The sequence below is a fragment of the Tyto alba genome, unplaced genomic scaffold (genome assembly GCF_018691265.1).
Source record: "Tyto alba isolate M040663 unplaced genomic scaffold, T.alba_DEE_v4.0 Super-Scaffold_40, whole genome shotgun sequence".
NCBI lineage: Eukaryota > Metazoa > Chordata > Aves > Strigiformes > Tytonidae > Tyto > Tyto alba.
The window spans coordinates 26746834-26763865 of NW_024881316.1; the positions used below are offsets into that span (position 1 = coordinate 26746834).

General features: G+C 34.2%; 1 protein-coding gene across 2 annotated transcripts in view; it reads left to right on the forward strand.

The window, feature by feature from the left end:
* CSMD1 (CUB and Sushi multiple domains 1) overlaps positions 1-17032 on the forward strand; it is a 1179538-nt gene that overhangs the window by 724834 nt on the left and 437672 nt on the right. For both annotated transcript variants that reach the window (XM_042802880.1, XM_042802881.1), the window contains exon 7: positions 16781-16858. In XM_042802880.1, coding sequence (XP_042658814.1) covers positions 16781-16858 — 78 coding nt within the window. The remainder of the gene's footprint in view (positions 1-16780; positions 16859-17032) is intronic.

Consider the following 17032-nt stretch of genomic DNA (forward strand, 5'->3'; position numbering starts at 1 on the left):
AGGCTCATGAGTTGAAATAAGGACAGGGAGAGATTACTCACCAATTACCGTCATGGGCAAACCAGACTCAGCTCAGGGAAAATTAATTTAATTTATTGACAATCAAATCAGAGTAGCATAATAAGAAATAAAACCAAATCTTAAAACACCTTCCCCCCACCCTCTCCTTTTTCCCGGGCTCAACTTCACTCCCAAATTCTCTACACCCTCTGCCTGAGCAGTGCAGGGGAATGGGGAATGGGGGTTGCAGTCAGTTCATTATATGTTACCTCAGTCACACCTTCCTCCTCATACTCTTCCCCTGCTCCAGCGTGGGGTCCCTCCCACAGGAGACAGCTCTCTAAGACCTCCTCCAACTTAAGTCCTTCCTACAGGCTGCAGTTCTTCAGGACCAGACTGCTCCAGCGTGGGTCCCCCACAGGGTCACAAGTCTTGCCAGCAAACCTGCTCCAGTGGGGGGATTGTCTTTCCATGGGGCCACAGGTCCTGCCAGGAGCCTGCTTTAGTGTGGGCTTCCCACAGGTCTCCTTTGGGTGCATTCACCTGCACTAGTGTGGGGTTCTCCACAGGCTCCAGGTGGATATCTGCTCCACGATGGACCTCCATGGGCTGCAGGAGAACAGCATGCCTCACCATGGTCTTCACAAAGGGCTGCAGGGGAATCTCTGCTACAGTGCCTGGGGCACCTCCTCCCCCTCCTCTTCACTGGTCTTGGTGTCTGAAGAGTTGTTTTACTCACATATTCTCACTCCTCTCTCCTGGCTGCTGTTGGACAGCATTTTTTTCTCCTTAAACATGTTAATACAGAGGTGCTACCACGATTACTGATGGACCTGGCCTTGGCCAGTGCTCTGGGTTTGAGTGAATGGTGGGGTTTTTTTGGTATCAGGGGAGGGGGACTACAGCCATGGGCCCATATGAGAAGCTTCTCAAAGCTTCCCAGCCTCCAAGTCAGGCCCACCTCTGCATCAAATCCAAGCCAATCATCTGCACATCTGCGATAACGTATTTAAGAAGGGACCCGAGAGGAGGAGCTTGACTTGTGAAGAGGAGTTGTGGCAGCTGCATGAACACCAAGGGCAGTGGAGGAACGGAGGAAAAAAGGAGGAGGGAGGTGTGCAGGAGCAGAGACCCCCCTGTATCATATGGTGTGATGGCAGGATGGTCTGACACCCATGAAGGTCTACGGTAGAGTAGACACTGATTTACGGCATATGAGGGGCCTCATATGTATATTTAAGGTGTCTGAGCCCAAAGGAGACCAGGATCCTGTGGGAAGAAGCAGGCCCTGCTGTTGTAGATTTTTTCAAATTTAGATCTTTCTAACTTGCATTTTTTGCAATAGTTAGTGCCCCAAGTTTTAACATAATCAAGAAAACAAGCTCACTAAAATAAAAAAATAAAGCAGTGTATTAGAATTACACACTTGTATGCATTAACTAAATATAGTTTTTAAATGCTTGTTGAGCTAAATGTATAAATAAAACAATGTAGTATAAAAGGTATACCTAACCGGTGGTTGTTTGAATTTCCTCGTGTCATATTTGTTGTCCCAGCTTGCATAAGTCCAGAGTAGAAGGTTAAAGAAAATTTTTAAATTTTAAAAGTGAATGGGTGTAAAGTGAAGGGTTTGGGGTTTTTTTCTTTTAATTCTTCCCCTCTTGTTACTTTTGATTTTTGACCTTTTGATGTTAATTTCATTAATAAGAAGTTATGCTTCAATTTTCCAGTGAACCTGTGGAATGTTTTTTATACTTTCAGAGTTTCTAGACAGGAGACAGGTTTTAAATGGCTCTGAAAATCTCCAGAAGGAATTATAGTGCAATGACACACTTTGTCTTGTCTGCTTCATGTCTGCCATATCAGCAACATCAGTGTCATGAAAATCAACATTCCCAGTGTAAATAATTGGACTCGGTTCTTGTTCTGCCTTGTACTGTGATGGCATTGGTATAGGGGAAAAGATTACATTCACTCAGTTGTGAATTTATTTTTTCATCCCTCTGCCCTTACCTATGCTGATACACAAAGACTTTTTGCGTATATTCAGTGTGAGTAGCAGAGTATATGATTCATAAATGCATAAATTCCCTAAAGGTGAAGTAGCATTGACAGTCTCGCTATGAGATGAAAAGCTGGCATTTCCCAGCAACAAACCTAACCAATATATACGGAATGACTTAAAAGGGGTGATAATGAATCCCCTGCTTCTTCATATTTACAGCATGTATATTATGCTTGTTTAGGTTTTGCTTATTTCCAGAAGAATAGAAGTTTATTTTAATAGCTTTAGGTTTAATTTAAAGAGAAAAAATAATAATATTTTTTCCTATACCAACTAAAATTAACTTATTTAGGTTAAATATTTATTTAAAAATTCCTAGAAAGAGAATAAAATGAGAAAGCTTCCAAAGCAAAACTTGATTAATGGGTATGTTCCACTTTTACAGTAAGAACCAGTTCTCTGTTGTAGAGTGTTACACATTAAGTATGCTATTTTTGGAAAGTTATCAGAGAGGCTCAAGGAGGTATTAGATATTTTGATCATTATGTACCAGAAGTTATCTATCTGCTCTGATTTACTACCTTGAATAATTCAGTATTTAACAAACAGATAATCCTGAAGTCAAACAATGAATATAATAGAGGCTGCTGAAATAAATGTGTACTAATGGAAAACCATGAGTGAAATAATGTAAAATCAACAGCTACGTAAAACAGTTCTTTCAGTGAATTTTTGTAATTCAGTGAGTCTGTGTATAAGTGTGTGTCCATCCTTCCTACACTTTCTTTAAAACCTTAGAAATGGTGTTTGAAATAAGTGAAAAGTATTTATGATGTTTCCTTGATACATGGTACTTTTAGTCAGGGGTTTTAATTATAATTGTCACTTAGAGTAAATGTAGAAAACAAAATTAGTAAAAGTAATTATGAAATCCAAAAACCAGAAGAACCTGTTATTTTTCTAGCTCTTAAATGATGCTGAATATAATTTCCCATTCGATAGTGCTAAGACAATAATCTGTATTTTGTTACATTTTATTATCAAGAAAGTAATCCAGTCTTGATAGGAAAATATCAACAAATAGATAATCCATCATCCCTCTTGACTGTTCTTTTGTGCAGTTAACACGACCACTGGTAAATATGTAGTCCTGTCTTCTCAATTGTATTAGTCTGGTTTGATATTTCTGTGTCTAGTAATGGTGTTTTGTTTTCCCTCAAGAGAGTAAAAAATATTTTGATAACCTTATAATTCCCCTTTTTAAAGCACCAAGTCACTTAATCTCCCAGATAAATTAAGGATCTTGGGCTCTTTAAATCACTCATTTGAATTAATTTTCACCAGTTGCAGCATTTTTATTGTGAGTTGGTGCTATCTGAAAATTCCAGTGTCCATTTAAGTGATTATAGCCATCTTAAAATATTGGACTAATTAGTACAGATCTACAGCCAAAACTACATTTAACTTTTTTTCCCATGTGTTTATTTTTTGTCAACAGTTGTTTTTTTCTAAAAAAAAAACAAAACAAAACAAAACAAAACAAAAAACAATCAAACCAATCATGATTACTTAGAAAATTAATTATCTAAGTCATGTTAAACAATACGACACACCTTAGGGTCATAAAATTTTTTTCTTAACTTTATTAGTACACCTGTCATGGATGCTATAGGTCGACTATGCTTGTTCATTTGTCTTATTTCTTCCCTTGTTTTTTTTCTTTCATGCAGTGTGTTTCTTCCTCACTTTCATACTGTAATTGCATATTTCTCCACATCCTATCAATACAGTCATTGTAGTATTGGAAAGTCATTTATTTTGAGTCTTTTATTTTGACTTGTTTAGATTTAAGTAAGAGTGTATTAAACTATTTTCCCAGAACTTCTGTTTAGTATAATTGATTTACATTTCAAGGACACTTACTCCGCTTTGTGGTAAAATCTGTGCAGGTCTACAATAAGATAAGTTATCAGACAACATATTTTTATGAAGTAGGAAGGAATAAATCTTTCTTCTATTAAAAGTGATTCATTTGGACTAAGCTTTATATGTGACTTTTGATTGTGAAAACATCCCTTTTTAGAAATTAACTTAAACCATTCTTCTCCAGTCTGATTTTCTGTCCACCTCAAAACTTGAGTCCATTAATGTATCTTAAACTGGCACCTGAGAAAATAAAACACCCAATGACATTAATTACTGACCTGTATTTTCTCATGTCTAAATTTAGGCTGTTTGATCAAAAATGAGAATTTTAATCCAATTAAAGCTATAATAATGAAATCAATATTTGACATCTTATCCTTCCATGCATTGAATATATATTTGGCCTCTCTGAAAAATTTTTGGGTTTTTGAATGTATACTTTTTTCCCTGTACTAAAATTATATGATATCCTTTATTATCTTAATATTAGTCTATACCATGTGATAAGGAAAGAGCAGGAGAAAACATTCAGACTGTTTCCTTGAGAATGTGGCATGTGCATCCTCTAAGAGCTACCTGCTTAAAATAGCTGCTCCTGTAATGTCTCTTTAAAATGCATAATCAAAGTAATTTGGCATATGTATTGACTTCAGCACATCCTTAAGATAAAACTGTCTCTGTTCCTCCCATTTTTAGAGCCTTGAAGCTTTTCCTTTTCAGTGTTTGACATTAGAAATAATCTTTGGATTTATTGTTAAAACTGCCATCTCACAAAAGCAACATGCATTCTTAAGAGAGATTGTACATCTTGTCTGTTTTGATGTCACAAAATATTTATTTTTCTCAAAATTAAAAAAAAAAAAATCACAGAAGTTGACATAGAGTGACAAAAAGAAAATATATGTATCTAAAAGAACTACACTTACCAAGAGTACAGAGCAGTTGGACCCTAGGATAAACCTCTGTCCTCAATACTCAAAGTTTAGGTAGAATTTCTCAGTGTCAACAGAGTGAGACATCTGGCAGACTCAGATTCCATACAGATTTTTCTTAACACAAGGGCATTCTATTAAAAAGTCTTACTACTAAGCCACCATATAGGACCATATTATTATGAACCCTTTATTTTGGGGCATTTTCAGAAGAAACAAGAAAGAAGTCATTAAAGGTGGAATCTTAGCTCTAATCAGGTTGCTAGAGGTAATTCTTCTTTCTTAAGTGTCTAGTATAGTCTCTGTGTTGCTGAGAAGGCTCAGACATACCTGCTTTATGATGTCAGCATAAATCAGATGCCGATTTAGTAACAGCCATTAATTTTTCAGCTTTTGTTTGGCATGGTGTTATCCTCCCTAGAACTATTCAAAATACTCTATTTGTGGTTGAAAAGAAGTGTATCATTTTGGCATACGCTTTTACATGCTACACTTTTCCCCCAAATTATCTGCAAAATAAAAGGTGAAATTTAAATTACATGTTGAAATACCTCCAAAGCAAGGAACATTCCCCCAAAGGAACATTTCCCTAGACTTGTTAGCTACTCTTTGTCAAGAATCGTGTTACACTCACTTAGTGCCAGGTCTTCAACTGTCCTTGTTCAAAGGCACAACTGTCCCAAAGCTACCCGAGGCTAATTTCTAAGATAGTAGTTTTCTAGGCTTTTTTGGTACAATTAAAACGATGCATCTTCAGTGAACTTCATATTTTCCAATGCAAAAATATGCATTTGGAAAATGTTGAAGAAACTGTGGGTTTCACTTACCTCTAAAAGAGTTAGTAGCAATATAGAGGGTACAGGAGAATGTAGACCTAATAATTTAAAATAAAAGTATATGCATGACTGATTGAGATATGCAAATTATATGGAGTGATGGAGATATGCAGGTTTCAAGGAAACATACATAACCTACATGCAATCACAAACATCAGTTGGACTAATTATTTTATATTTGTCACAGACTGAAAACATTCACATGGTCAGTTTTTTCATGGGAAGAAATTAGAGACATCAAATAGCGGACTGCCAGTATTATCACACTTGCATTTTCTTCATTATCTACCATGAAAGAGAAGAGTTCATTAAAGTTCAGCTGTGTGATGGATAACATTCAAATCAGTGTAAGAAAGAGCTGTGTTCTAGAGATGTTTTCAGTCCAAACTACAGATTTAATTTCTCTACAAAACCTGAAGAGATAGTCAAATACTGACTTCAGAATGGGATTTTCTGATGAACATTTTGATCATCCCACTGAGTGGCACTATGGAGATATTAATGGAGAAGAACCATAAATCAGCTTTTGACTCTATATTTGAAAGACTGTAGCTGAAGTGGCATTCAAAGAACTGAGTGGATCTCATTTTATGATTTTTTAGAGACAATCTCTAAGTACTACTACTCCTCAGTGTGTTCTGTGATAGTCTATATTCATAGTGCAAACTGTGTTGATACTATCTTCCAGAACTGTCGAGGACATTTGCAGGCATTTAAGACTTGATGCCTGCTGAACTTGTTTTATTATGATATATATTGATAGCACAAAGGAGCTAAGACAGTCTATCAGGGCAAGGGGCCAGCTAAGTGACATGCAGAAGGTTAATGGAAAACAAATGTCTGTGCTCCTTTTTAAACTCACAGATCCTCTGTCAGCTTATACACGTAGAATGAGAAAGATTTGTTTAAAAATCTATTGTGACACCAATTTTTCTTGGGGCTGTACTATTTGTTCACTAGTACTGCATGCAGAGATTTCCAGCATAGGGGGCAGGTGGAAGGTCTGATAATGACAGGCAGTACTTTCCTGGATTGATGGAACAAGGAAGCTGACTGATCATGAACCTGCAGTTTTTACAGGTAGCCATATTGTAGAAACATCTATGCTTGCTGTGAAGTTCTCTGGATTTATAATACTGATTAGTAGGGAAGATTTTGAAAGCTGCTAGTGAAAGAATCACAGGGATAGTGTATTAGACAGAATGCTCTTCAGGCAGTGAATACAGAAACAGCAAAGGTTTGGATTATTCCAGTTAATTGGTTTAAACTAGACATCCTGTGGAAAATTGTGATGCCTCTGCGAAAGTCAAGAAATGGGTAGCTGAGAAGCAAAGCTTGCAAGGATCCCTCTAGGTTGTTGAGTCTGGGTCCTTGTTTTATCAAAAAATTAATTATAGAATTCCCTTCATAAACTAAAGTGAATGGTAAGGTTGAGAATGGTTGTTTTTTCTTATTCTCATAAATACTAAATTTTTAGAAAGATTTCATGGTACAACAGGCCATAGTGAAACAGAAGAAAACCTAGAGATATCTAATGATCTATTTACTTATCCCACATGATTTAGAGTGATAAGAAATGAATGTTTGATCTATAAGCAGAATCCAGAGAGAATACTGATGCTGTCAAATGTAGAATAGTAGATCATTTCTTCCAGAGACAAAAAATGGTAATACTCCTATAATTGTGTCTGTGGAGGAGAACTCAGAAAGACTGAGGTGCTAGGGCAAAGTAAACAAGGCACTTGATTGGACTCATGCAATCTGATTTAAGAAAATACTTTGTTTCAAAGCAGGAGTACTCAACTTGAAAAAAATCAGAGCAGTGAAACTAAAGAAAAAGAAAATTGGTGAATTCTGCACTGTACTGAGAGAAATTTGTTAATTCCCTTCAAATATAATCCTATGAATGTTATTGCAAATATGTCACTGCTTCTTACTGAACTGCAAAATATGTAAAGCTAAGTGTCAATCTTTGTAATAGATATTTCTCTTCCACTCTCAACATAGAAAATTCTGAAAATATTATTTTTTTTTCCTGTACTGTAGCAAAAACAGAGAACTGTTCAAATACATTCCTTATAGTGACACTGGGTTTAAGGCAGAACAGAAAAGGCCCTGTTTGTGATCACCAGGTATTGGGCAATACGCTGTTCCTTTTCACCTTCAAATATCCGCACTTGGGAAAAATCTGCAGTGAAAGGCAGCCAAAAGCTGAACTCAGCAGAGCAGCAGCAGAAGCAGCTTGAGGAAGTACCAGCAGATGATGTCAGAATATTTTGAGCGTTAGCCAGTAACTGAGGCCTTGCAGGTTATTTCATGCAGGAAGAAAAATGGGCAAGATACTCACATATCTGGGTAAATGGGGAAAAAAAATTGTTATGTCATCCAAGATGTACAGGAGGTCTGTTACAAAGAATATACTAGGAACAAACAGCAAGTGTTAGCTTTCTTGTTTTGGAGTCAAAAAGAGTATTCTCAAGGTATAACTATCTTAGATCTAAAAGGGGATAAATTAGATCAAGCATAATACTATGTTAACTGAGACGTGTTTCTAGTATCTTATCTGGCTTTAATATGACTTGTGTACTGCATACTATTTACCTGTTGCACAAATGCACTTAAATATAGGTGTAATCAATTAATTTCATATGCTAGAAATACTAGAAAAACACACCAAGTTCTTAGTCACTTATTGTTTCTCAGACAAATGACATCTGTTTATTATTTACTATTATGAAATAATAGAAAACAGGTTTTAAAAGGGTCTTGATAAGCTAACCCTGTATCAAAGAGGAGCAAAGTATATTGTGACTGTTGTTTTCAGGCCTTAATTTAATAAGTTCTTTAAAACTTTTAATGACTAAGATTCCACAGATTCTTTGTGTAATTTATTCCAGGGCTTCATCACTCTTAGTGTTAGAAAGCTTTTTTCTTATGTAATCAAAGTTTTCCTTGCTACATATAAAGATTGTAAGTTCTTGTTCTAGCTCTAGCGGAACTGCAGAAGGTATCTTTACTTTTTGCAGTTCCCTTTTTATGTTTAATGTATACCATAACTCCTCAAAACCTTCTCTAGATAAAATTATTTCTTAGTTATGTCCTAAAAATGGACAATTAGTTGTGCTTCATTCTATCTTCACTTTCAATTCACTCCTCTATATTTTTCTTCTTACTAATTTCTATCGTGTCTCCCCTAAGCAAAATTACACAGCCAGAGAATAAGACTTCAAATTCTTGGTGCCAAAGACTACCTGCTACCTTGCATTTGTACAGCTTTTGGCTCATTCATGATTAGTCAAGCAATACTAAAAAAAAACACCTTTCACTTGAAATTCATAGCCACCCTGAAAATATATGAAAAATAGATATAGACTTTTTATATTGTAATACAGCTAATTTGAAATTTACCTTCAATGACAGATTACAAATTCTCTACAAACCTTGCATATCAGGAAGCCAGAAGCCAAAACCAAACCGGAACAAACCAAACCGGAACAAACCAAACCAGAACAAACCAAACCAGAACAGACCAGACCAGACCAGACCAGACCAGACCAGACCAGACCAGAACAGACCAGACCAAACCAGAACAGAACAGAACAGAACAGAACAAACCAAACCAAACCAAACCAAACCAAGCCAAACCAAACCAAACCAAACCAAACCAAACCAAAACAAAACAAGCTTCACAGTGGGAGGAGCTGAGTCTGAAAAGTGATTGCCTCCTACATTCATATTATCTCTGTAATTATTAAATTACTAGTTAATTACTAGCAGGGAAGAAAAATTAATTCTTCAAGGAAGTCAACAATCTAAGTGACTTTTACCTTTTTTAGAGACATTTCTTTGAATAATTTGAGGTTTTTTTTTTCCAGTTTTACATTTCAGTGATAATTTATGGATGTGTATGAAGAACATGTAACTGTTTATCAGAATTTTCTTTAAGCTTTTTTTTTTTTTTTTTTTTTAGTTTTAGGTGTGTTTTTAGTCTTTACTTAGTAATTTCTTTGAGTTGGCATGTATGATGATGGAAGGAAAGACAAACATATTAGAAAGTTTTCCCTTATATTACCAGCAGGCAGCTTTCTCTGGGAAAACTGAAACTCTCTCCTACATCTTAGAGGACACAGGAGCTGCCAACACTCTGTAGGGCCTGTCTCAGGGTATTTTAAAATATAACTACAAATATGAATTTTTTGCTACATAGAATACAAGAATGTAATAACGCACAGTAAGAACTACTTCATAATATGTTAATAGAATTCACAGAAAATTGGATTTATGCCCTTTAAATTATACTTGAAGAACTTGTATATATTAAAGAAATTTTTATTAGCTTGCAATTTCATCTTCCTTATAATCAGTGGTTGATTCAAAAGCACCTTCCAGTGTCAGAGAAAAATTGTAAATACCTTGAATTTTCTTGACAATTCTGAAAGTACTTTGTGTAGATTTCAGATAGGTTGTCACTGTTTTCAAGAGGCATGTAGAGTTTATTTAAGAAACAAACGTCTGTTTTATCTTATATTCTTCAGATCAAACAAAAAACCCAGATGAACCATATTTGCTCCAAAATGTTGTGTATTGCTTAAACCATGTGTTTAAATGGACTTGTGGAGAAGTAAAATGAGAGTCATCAGAGATCCAGATTTAATTTACCAGGTTCATTTTTGGAAAGATGTTGATTCTGTCAGGGTTAGAAATGTGTATACAGCTGATTTGGTTAATATTTGTAAATTGTTTGGGTAGTGCTTCCAGAACTGCTTCTGTATACAATGCTTGATTCTCTATTAGTTTGTACGTCGTACAGTTATCTACACGTTAAACATATATCTTTAAAAAATATACATGTGCAATGAATATTTGAAAAACTGTTTCATATTCTTATTTAGTAATGTGTAATTGTTAAAAATTATGTTTAAAACTATAATGAAAAAATAAACCGTCAGATTTAATTTTCTTGACCAATTTAGAGTATACGTAGGTCTGGAAAGGCAGTTTTCAAAAAAAAACCCAAGGAGAGAAAACTGTGGAAATCAAAAATAATTTTAAAGCATTTACTGTTGTATGAATTGTAGCAAACCTTCCCTGCTATAATAAGCTGCTGTGTATAATATGCTTTTACAATAGTAACAGCAGTAGAGCAATTCTTGTGTAAGTTACTCTCTCTTAAAAATAAATGTAAGCAAAATAAAATGGAGAAAATTTTCCTTTTGAACTGTAGAGGACTAGAAATGTAGAGAAAGCATATTATATTAAAGTGCCTTGTGGATCCAGAAGATAAAGCTGATACTACCAATGACTTTTCACTTTCAAAAAAAATAAATTAAAGTCTCTTAACATTTTTAAGGTGCACTTAATGTGCATTATTTCTAAAAAATCACACTAGAAATACTTGACTTTTACAAATATCTATACGTTTCCAGTTCTTTGAGACCAAGAAGAAAAAGATGACTATGTGTGTTTTGATGTGATTCAACCTTAATGTAAATACTCTAATTAATAGATTTTTGAAGTTTTAAGACATCACAGTTCATTATGAACATGAGCAATGCTCTAAATCTTCTCCCAAATGATAAAAGTTCATTGAGTTTTTTAAATCTCAATGTAGTAAAGGACTCATGGTAACAGTATGTAGAAAAAAATTTAATTTCCTTCTCTTTTTGCAGTATTTCTGATCTACAACTATGTAGCTGGTTAAAAAGGGAAAAAATAAATTTCATTAAGGCAACTATTTGCAATATATTAGTTTTAAAAGATTAAATATTAAATTAATATTCTTTGAGCTAAGAAAACATTTTAATGCTTACAATATTCTATATAGTAATTTGTTTAAAAAAAAAAAAAACTCAAAACATTAAATCACAGACGATTTTGGTTAACAATATTTTTTTTCCATAATAAATTTGGAGTAGACATATAAACACTTGTGGAAAAGACCTATTCCAGCAAATATATGCAGGTATAACTGAAATCTGGTTCTGGCAACCATTATCATATAATTTCAGTGAGATGAAAATAGCTCAAAATATTTTAGAAATCTTAGAACAAAATTATAATTTTACTGAATGATAAACAATGTCTTATGCTACTCCTGTTCTAATGGAGTAATCTAACAAAGTTAATACGTGATTTTTAATTGAATACAAAACAAGCATGATATAACCCAGATATTTCAAGGAAAATCTAAAAATTGGATCAGAAATACCAAGTTTACACGGAACTTGGGATTGTCTGACTATCCAGGCTGAGAGCTTGCAGAAGCACAAAGCTGTGCTGAGAGGTTAGCACTAGCATGACAGGCAAATGGTTTCTTGGAATTTAAAGGCAGCATGAAAGTTCAGCCCCAAGAGTTCTCCAGCTGAGACAGTTTCAAACTGTGAGTAATAGTCATGTTCTGTAGGAAGTCCTAAAGCTTCTGCCCAGAAAGGTATCATCAAGGCCACAAACAGCTATCTTGTCTACCAGAACAGGAAAAAACTTCCAAAAGAAAATCATCTTCCATGTACAATAGAGTCAATTTTACTATGATTATCACAAAGTCTAAAGGTATCATAGTACAGGTCGTAGTCTACTAAAGTAATATGAAGAGGAAGAAGAGTCATTCCTTTGTACTGAAGAAATGAGATTTACCTGCTGAATGAATTTTGGCCGCTTTCTTCAACCCACCAAGACAGACTTAGAGAAGTGTTAAAATAGTCATGAGCATTCATAAAGGGATCTAACCCCATGCCTGTCTCCATCTATGGCCTGAAGCATATTTTCAGACTTCTTGCATCCATTTTTATCCATGTATTTTGGCAAAGAATTTCATGTCTATTACTTGTATGAAAAAACACTTCCTTCTGTTATTTTGAAGCCATACTCTTGTTAACTTCACTTGTTGTCCCTTGTATTTTCATTACCTGGTCATGAAAGCTCTTTTTAAAGTTCTTCAGAGTACAGTTTGTATATGTAATTTCTTACTGAAATTTATGTAAACATTTTGCTTAAACTCAATGATTATCTGAACTTTCTCAACAATATTAGGTCTTGTTTACCCAAACATATGCAAGTGCTTTAAATATTTAATGTTTTGTTTATTTTCATCTCTTTTCATTTAACAAACACAGACAATTTACCAGTTATATTTTATACTTCAAATGACTTGGGCAAGTAAAATGTGTAGGAGAATTAGTTTTCTAGGACAACCTTTTCAAAGGGAGAATGGCAGCAGGTCTCAAATGCATGAAACTACCTTTAATCAGATACAGATATAGATTACTATTATTATTATTATTTTTAAGTAATCTAATAAGATTTTTTAAACATTGAATACTAATTTTTTGGAAGTACTTTTTCACAAACAACAAATCTAAATGAAATATATGTCTATAATGTATATGTATATATATATACACAAACAGAAATTTCTCTTACTGAAGGTAATAGTTTAATAATATTCTTAAAGACATAGGGACTATGTTCTAATGTGGCATTGTAACTTTTATTTTGTTACCCTCCTGATTGTTACCAACAGTTGAAATTTTACCTATTGTGTCATCCTGGGCAACTGTCTCTAGGTAGCCTTGCTTGAAAAGGGGAGTTCAACAAGAGATCCCTTACAACCTCAACCATTCTGTCATTCTGATCCCTTCTGAAAAGTATATATTTCTGCTAAATTGTCATAATGTTTTCTGCAAGGTAATTGTGCTTGGGGTAAAATATATTTTCTTCGCGTAGGTTCAATTATATTAGAAAATAAGAGCTTCATAGAAGTCAGAATAGATTGGAATGAAGATTTGCAACTTGAAAAAATTACTTTAACTTTCATGATCCATTCAAATAATGCTTTCCAGTAGGCTGATAGATTGTCTTGAACTTCCAGTGCTCAGCTTTGCCCTCCTCCCTGGATGGGTATCTCATCTCCAAAAAAAGTCTAGAAGTTACAGTTAACAAAAAAAGTTAAGTAAATTAATTCAGTTAGCTTAACTGAATGCTCTAAGTGAAGACAGCAGAAAGCTATGTAAATTTGTTAAAAGTAATCACTTAAAAGGTGGAAAGTGCTGTTCATATCTGATGTTATTAACATAAACCCATTCCTCTTTGTGTGCTATTAAATGGCAAATCATCTCCAAAATCACGAAAATCTTTTTAATGAAAGAGCAATCAGGAAGTAGAAAAGAGGTATCTCAGAAAAGGTATTCAAATGGGATTTAAATGGTTATAAAAAATGCAATTTAGAGTATTTCTCTTATGTTACAGAAGGGGCTGAACAGATTTACTCAAACCACAGCATTCAGTGGTCTCTATTTCTCTTTCAGAGGTTGAACAATTTGTATTTTAAAGACCATACTTGCTTAATTCTTTTTAAAAACAGAAGAAAGTATTGTGCCGGCCACATGCAAAAACTTACACACAAGTATAATAGAGGCAGAAGTTTGGTATTTATGTCTCAAACTATCACATTTAACCTCATGGATCCCTATGTCTCACAAGTACCCAAATTTGGCTGTTAAAGCTCTCCAGACGTAAAAGCTCATGTCACCTAATGTTACTGTCTAAAATGTAGGGAACTAGCTTGAGCAAGTGGTATATGTTTCTGTTATATTTCATGGAGAGGAAACGGCATCTCCAGAGGATGATTCATTGTGCCTATCTTAGAAGGGGATGAATTGCCCCCCTTGAGGTAGCTATTTTTCTTCATAAAACATACATTTTAGATGACTGATCTCAAGTATTGTGAATCCCCTATGTAATGTTCTCTCAGAGAGATATAGAATGCCTTTTCTTGACATCTGAAAAAACTCTAAGCATGAAACCTGCAGGATATGTTTCAATGCTCGACTGTCTTAATAGTGAAAAAGTTTTTCATATATTAAGTAAGAACCTCTCTTTCAATTTATGTCCATTGTATTTCAAATAAAGATGATGGGTATAATTTTTCCCCATTCCTGAGAAGAATGCTTCAAGCATGTCTAATAAATACCTTCAAGAGAGAACTCCCACAAGGAATTTGAGTGATGATTGTCACTTTCACCCTAAAATAGGGTCACAGGACAAAGAAAAGGAGGAGAGTACAGATCTTTTCTCTGTCTGCTGTATAACTTGTTAATGGTTTCACCATTCATCCATTAATTTAAACAGTGTGGGTTCTGAATCCTCCAAGAACTTCTCACATGTTTTATATGACACAGTTATTTATAAATCATGAAATTTATGCTGGTGGAGGAACCTCAAATCCAGACAATAACCCAGATATTCATTGAAAGAGTGCTGTTCATTTCCCATTAAATATGGAATAATTTTAAGACTGTTTACACAGCTGAAGAGAACAGAACATAAGAGGGAACTTGATGGAAATTTTAGTACCTAAATCTAGAAAGTAATCTAAGAAAACCATATCCTTGAGGTTTACCCTTCCAGAAACCCTTGGGACATTAGCCTTATTGCCTTCACTGATGTCTCTGTATAATGTGTTCCTGTCTTAGAAGAAAAGGAAACACACTGCTATCAAATCCATTTCATCCCATGCGGATACAATTGTGTTTCAATCATCTTTCATCATTTGAGCACTTGTTTTTCAGCTTTAGACATAAATGTCTGCACTTGCAACATATATAGCACAAAAATACTTTCTGCATTGCCCAATTTCAGCATTTAAGAAAATCCTGCTTCACTCTGAGGTTGGAAAAGCAGCAAAAGTCCAATATAGAAACAAATACAATGATATCATGACTTTTTATGCGATAGTTAAAGACATGTTAACTTGCTGTTCTTACTACTTCACTTGTTAGAAATATTTACATACAGATCAGTGTATAGTGTAGTAAACATAAAATTTGTCCCATATATTGACAAAAATTATCTGTTATTAATTTGTATATTTACATAGAATGAGGTATAAATTACTGCCATTTTAAAAACATTGGAGTTGATTTTTTGTTTCTGTTTCTATCTAGGATAAATGGCTGCATTTTAAGATTATTAACCACTGCAAGCTCTAGAAAAAAAAATAAATTAATATGAATCAAGAAAGGATTACTGCTTTTTGTAATATTTTTGTTACTCACATGCATCATGATGATGTTGTTAGCATTCTAATACAGTCAGTCACTAGCAATTTTGCTATTGTTATTGGGTTTTTTGCATAATAGATTTGAATTGTCAAGGCTTGTTTCTCAATTAGTTTCTACATCTGATTTTATTTTCAATTGATCAAGTTGTTCCCAAGACACAGAACTAATTAATTTCCTGTGAATGTGTCCTATAGTTTTACCCTTTTCTCCTACCATTGCAATTAAATTCTACTCCATGTCTTCGTTAATGTAGAACTGCACTAGTTTCTTCTCATGTCTCTTCCTAGTTTGCTCCTGATCCCTCCTATGGTGCCCTAAATACTTAGTAGGGATAGGCTGGGAGTTTATCAGCCATTCAGCTGGCTAAACAGAGAAAACAGATATTAAACCTCTGATACATCTGTTCTCTCTCACAAAACTTTGTCCCTTTGAGAGCTCTTACTGTCTTTCTCTCTCTAATTAAGTTGAAATTGCCCTGTTTATTCAAAAGGGGTTAGGTGATCCAAAGAATGTAATGTACTGTGATCCTATAAACTTAATCTTCTTAGGAAACTGAACTAAAAACATGTCTACTACTGAGGAGTGAATCAAATTAAAACAGATATGAATACCTCACTTAAAGTCTGTGGTCCTCAGATATGTGTAGATAATGTACTGGACATTTTATGGAAACAATAAGATTTAAAAATGTTTAAGATTTTTCCATATGCAGTGACAAACATAGGAAACCCATACATGTAGTTAGGATGGGTTTTTCTCTTCTTTGACCCTAAGGAAAATTGAATTCAGAATTATGCAAATCCTGATAATGTCTGTTTAAAGAAGACATCTTCTAAATTATAAAAAATGGTTGTATTTTTGTAAAAATGTATTTGGATTATCACAGAAACTGAAGTTATTTCAAACTGTTTGTAGAATTCCTGTGTCACTTTGTATTATTGCAATGTATGATTTGATTGCTATATGTCTTTTCTATAAGGTTTAATAATGAATTATCTTCTTTTGGTTTGCTTGTTTTCTCAGTGAAAAAAGCAATTGAACTGAAATCAAGAGGAGTCAAGATGTTGCCCAGCAAAGACAGTAACCACAAAAATTCTGTCTGTAAGTTCTTTATACCATTATCTTTAGTGATTGCATATTTCTTCTGGAGTCCTATTAAATATACAAATAAGAGAGAGGTGTTGGGAAGCTATGGTCATAAAAAGTTATTATGCTTTCAATTGTCACTGAAATAGATCTCAGCTGGTAATACTGAGGGTGTAGAAAACAGAATAT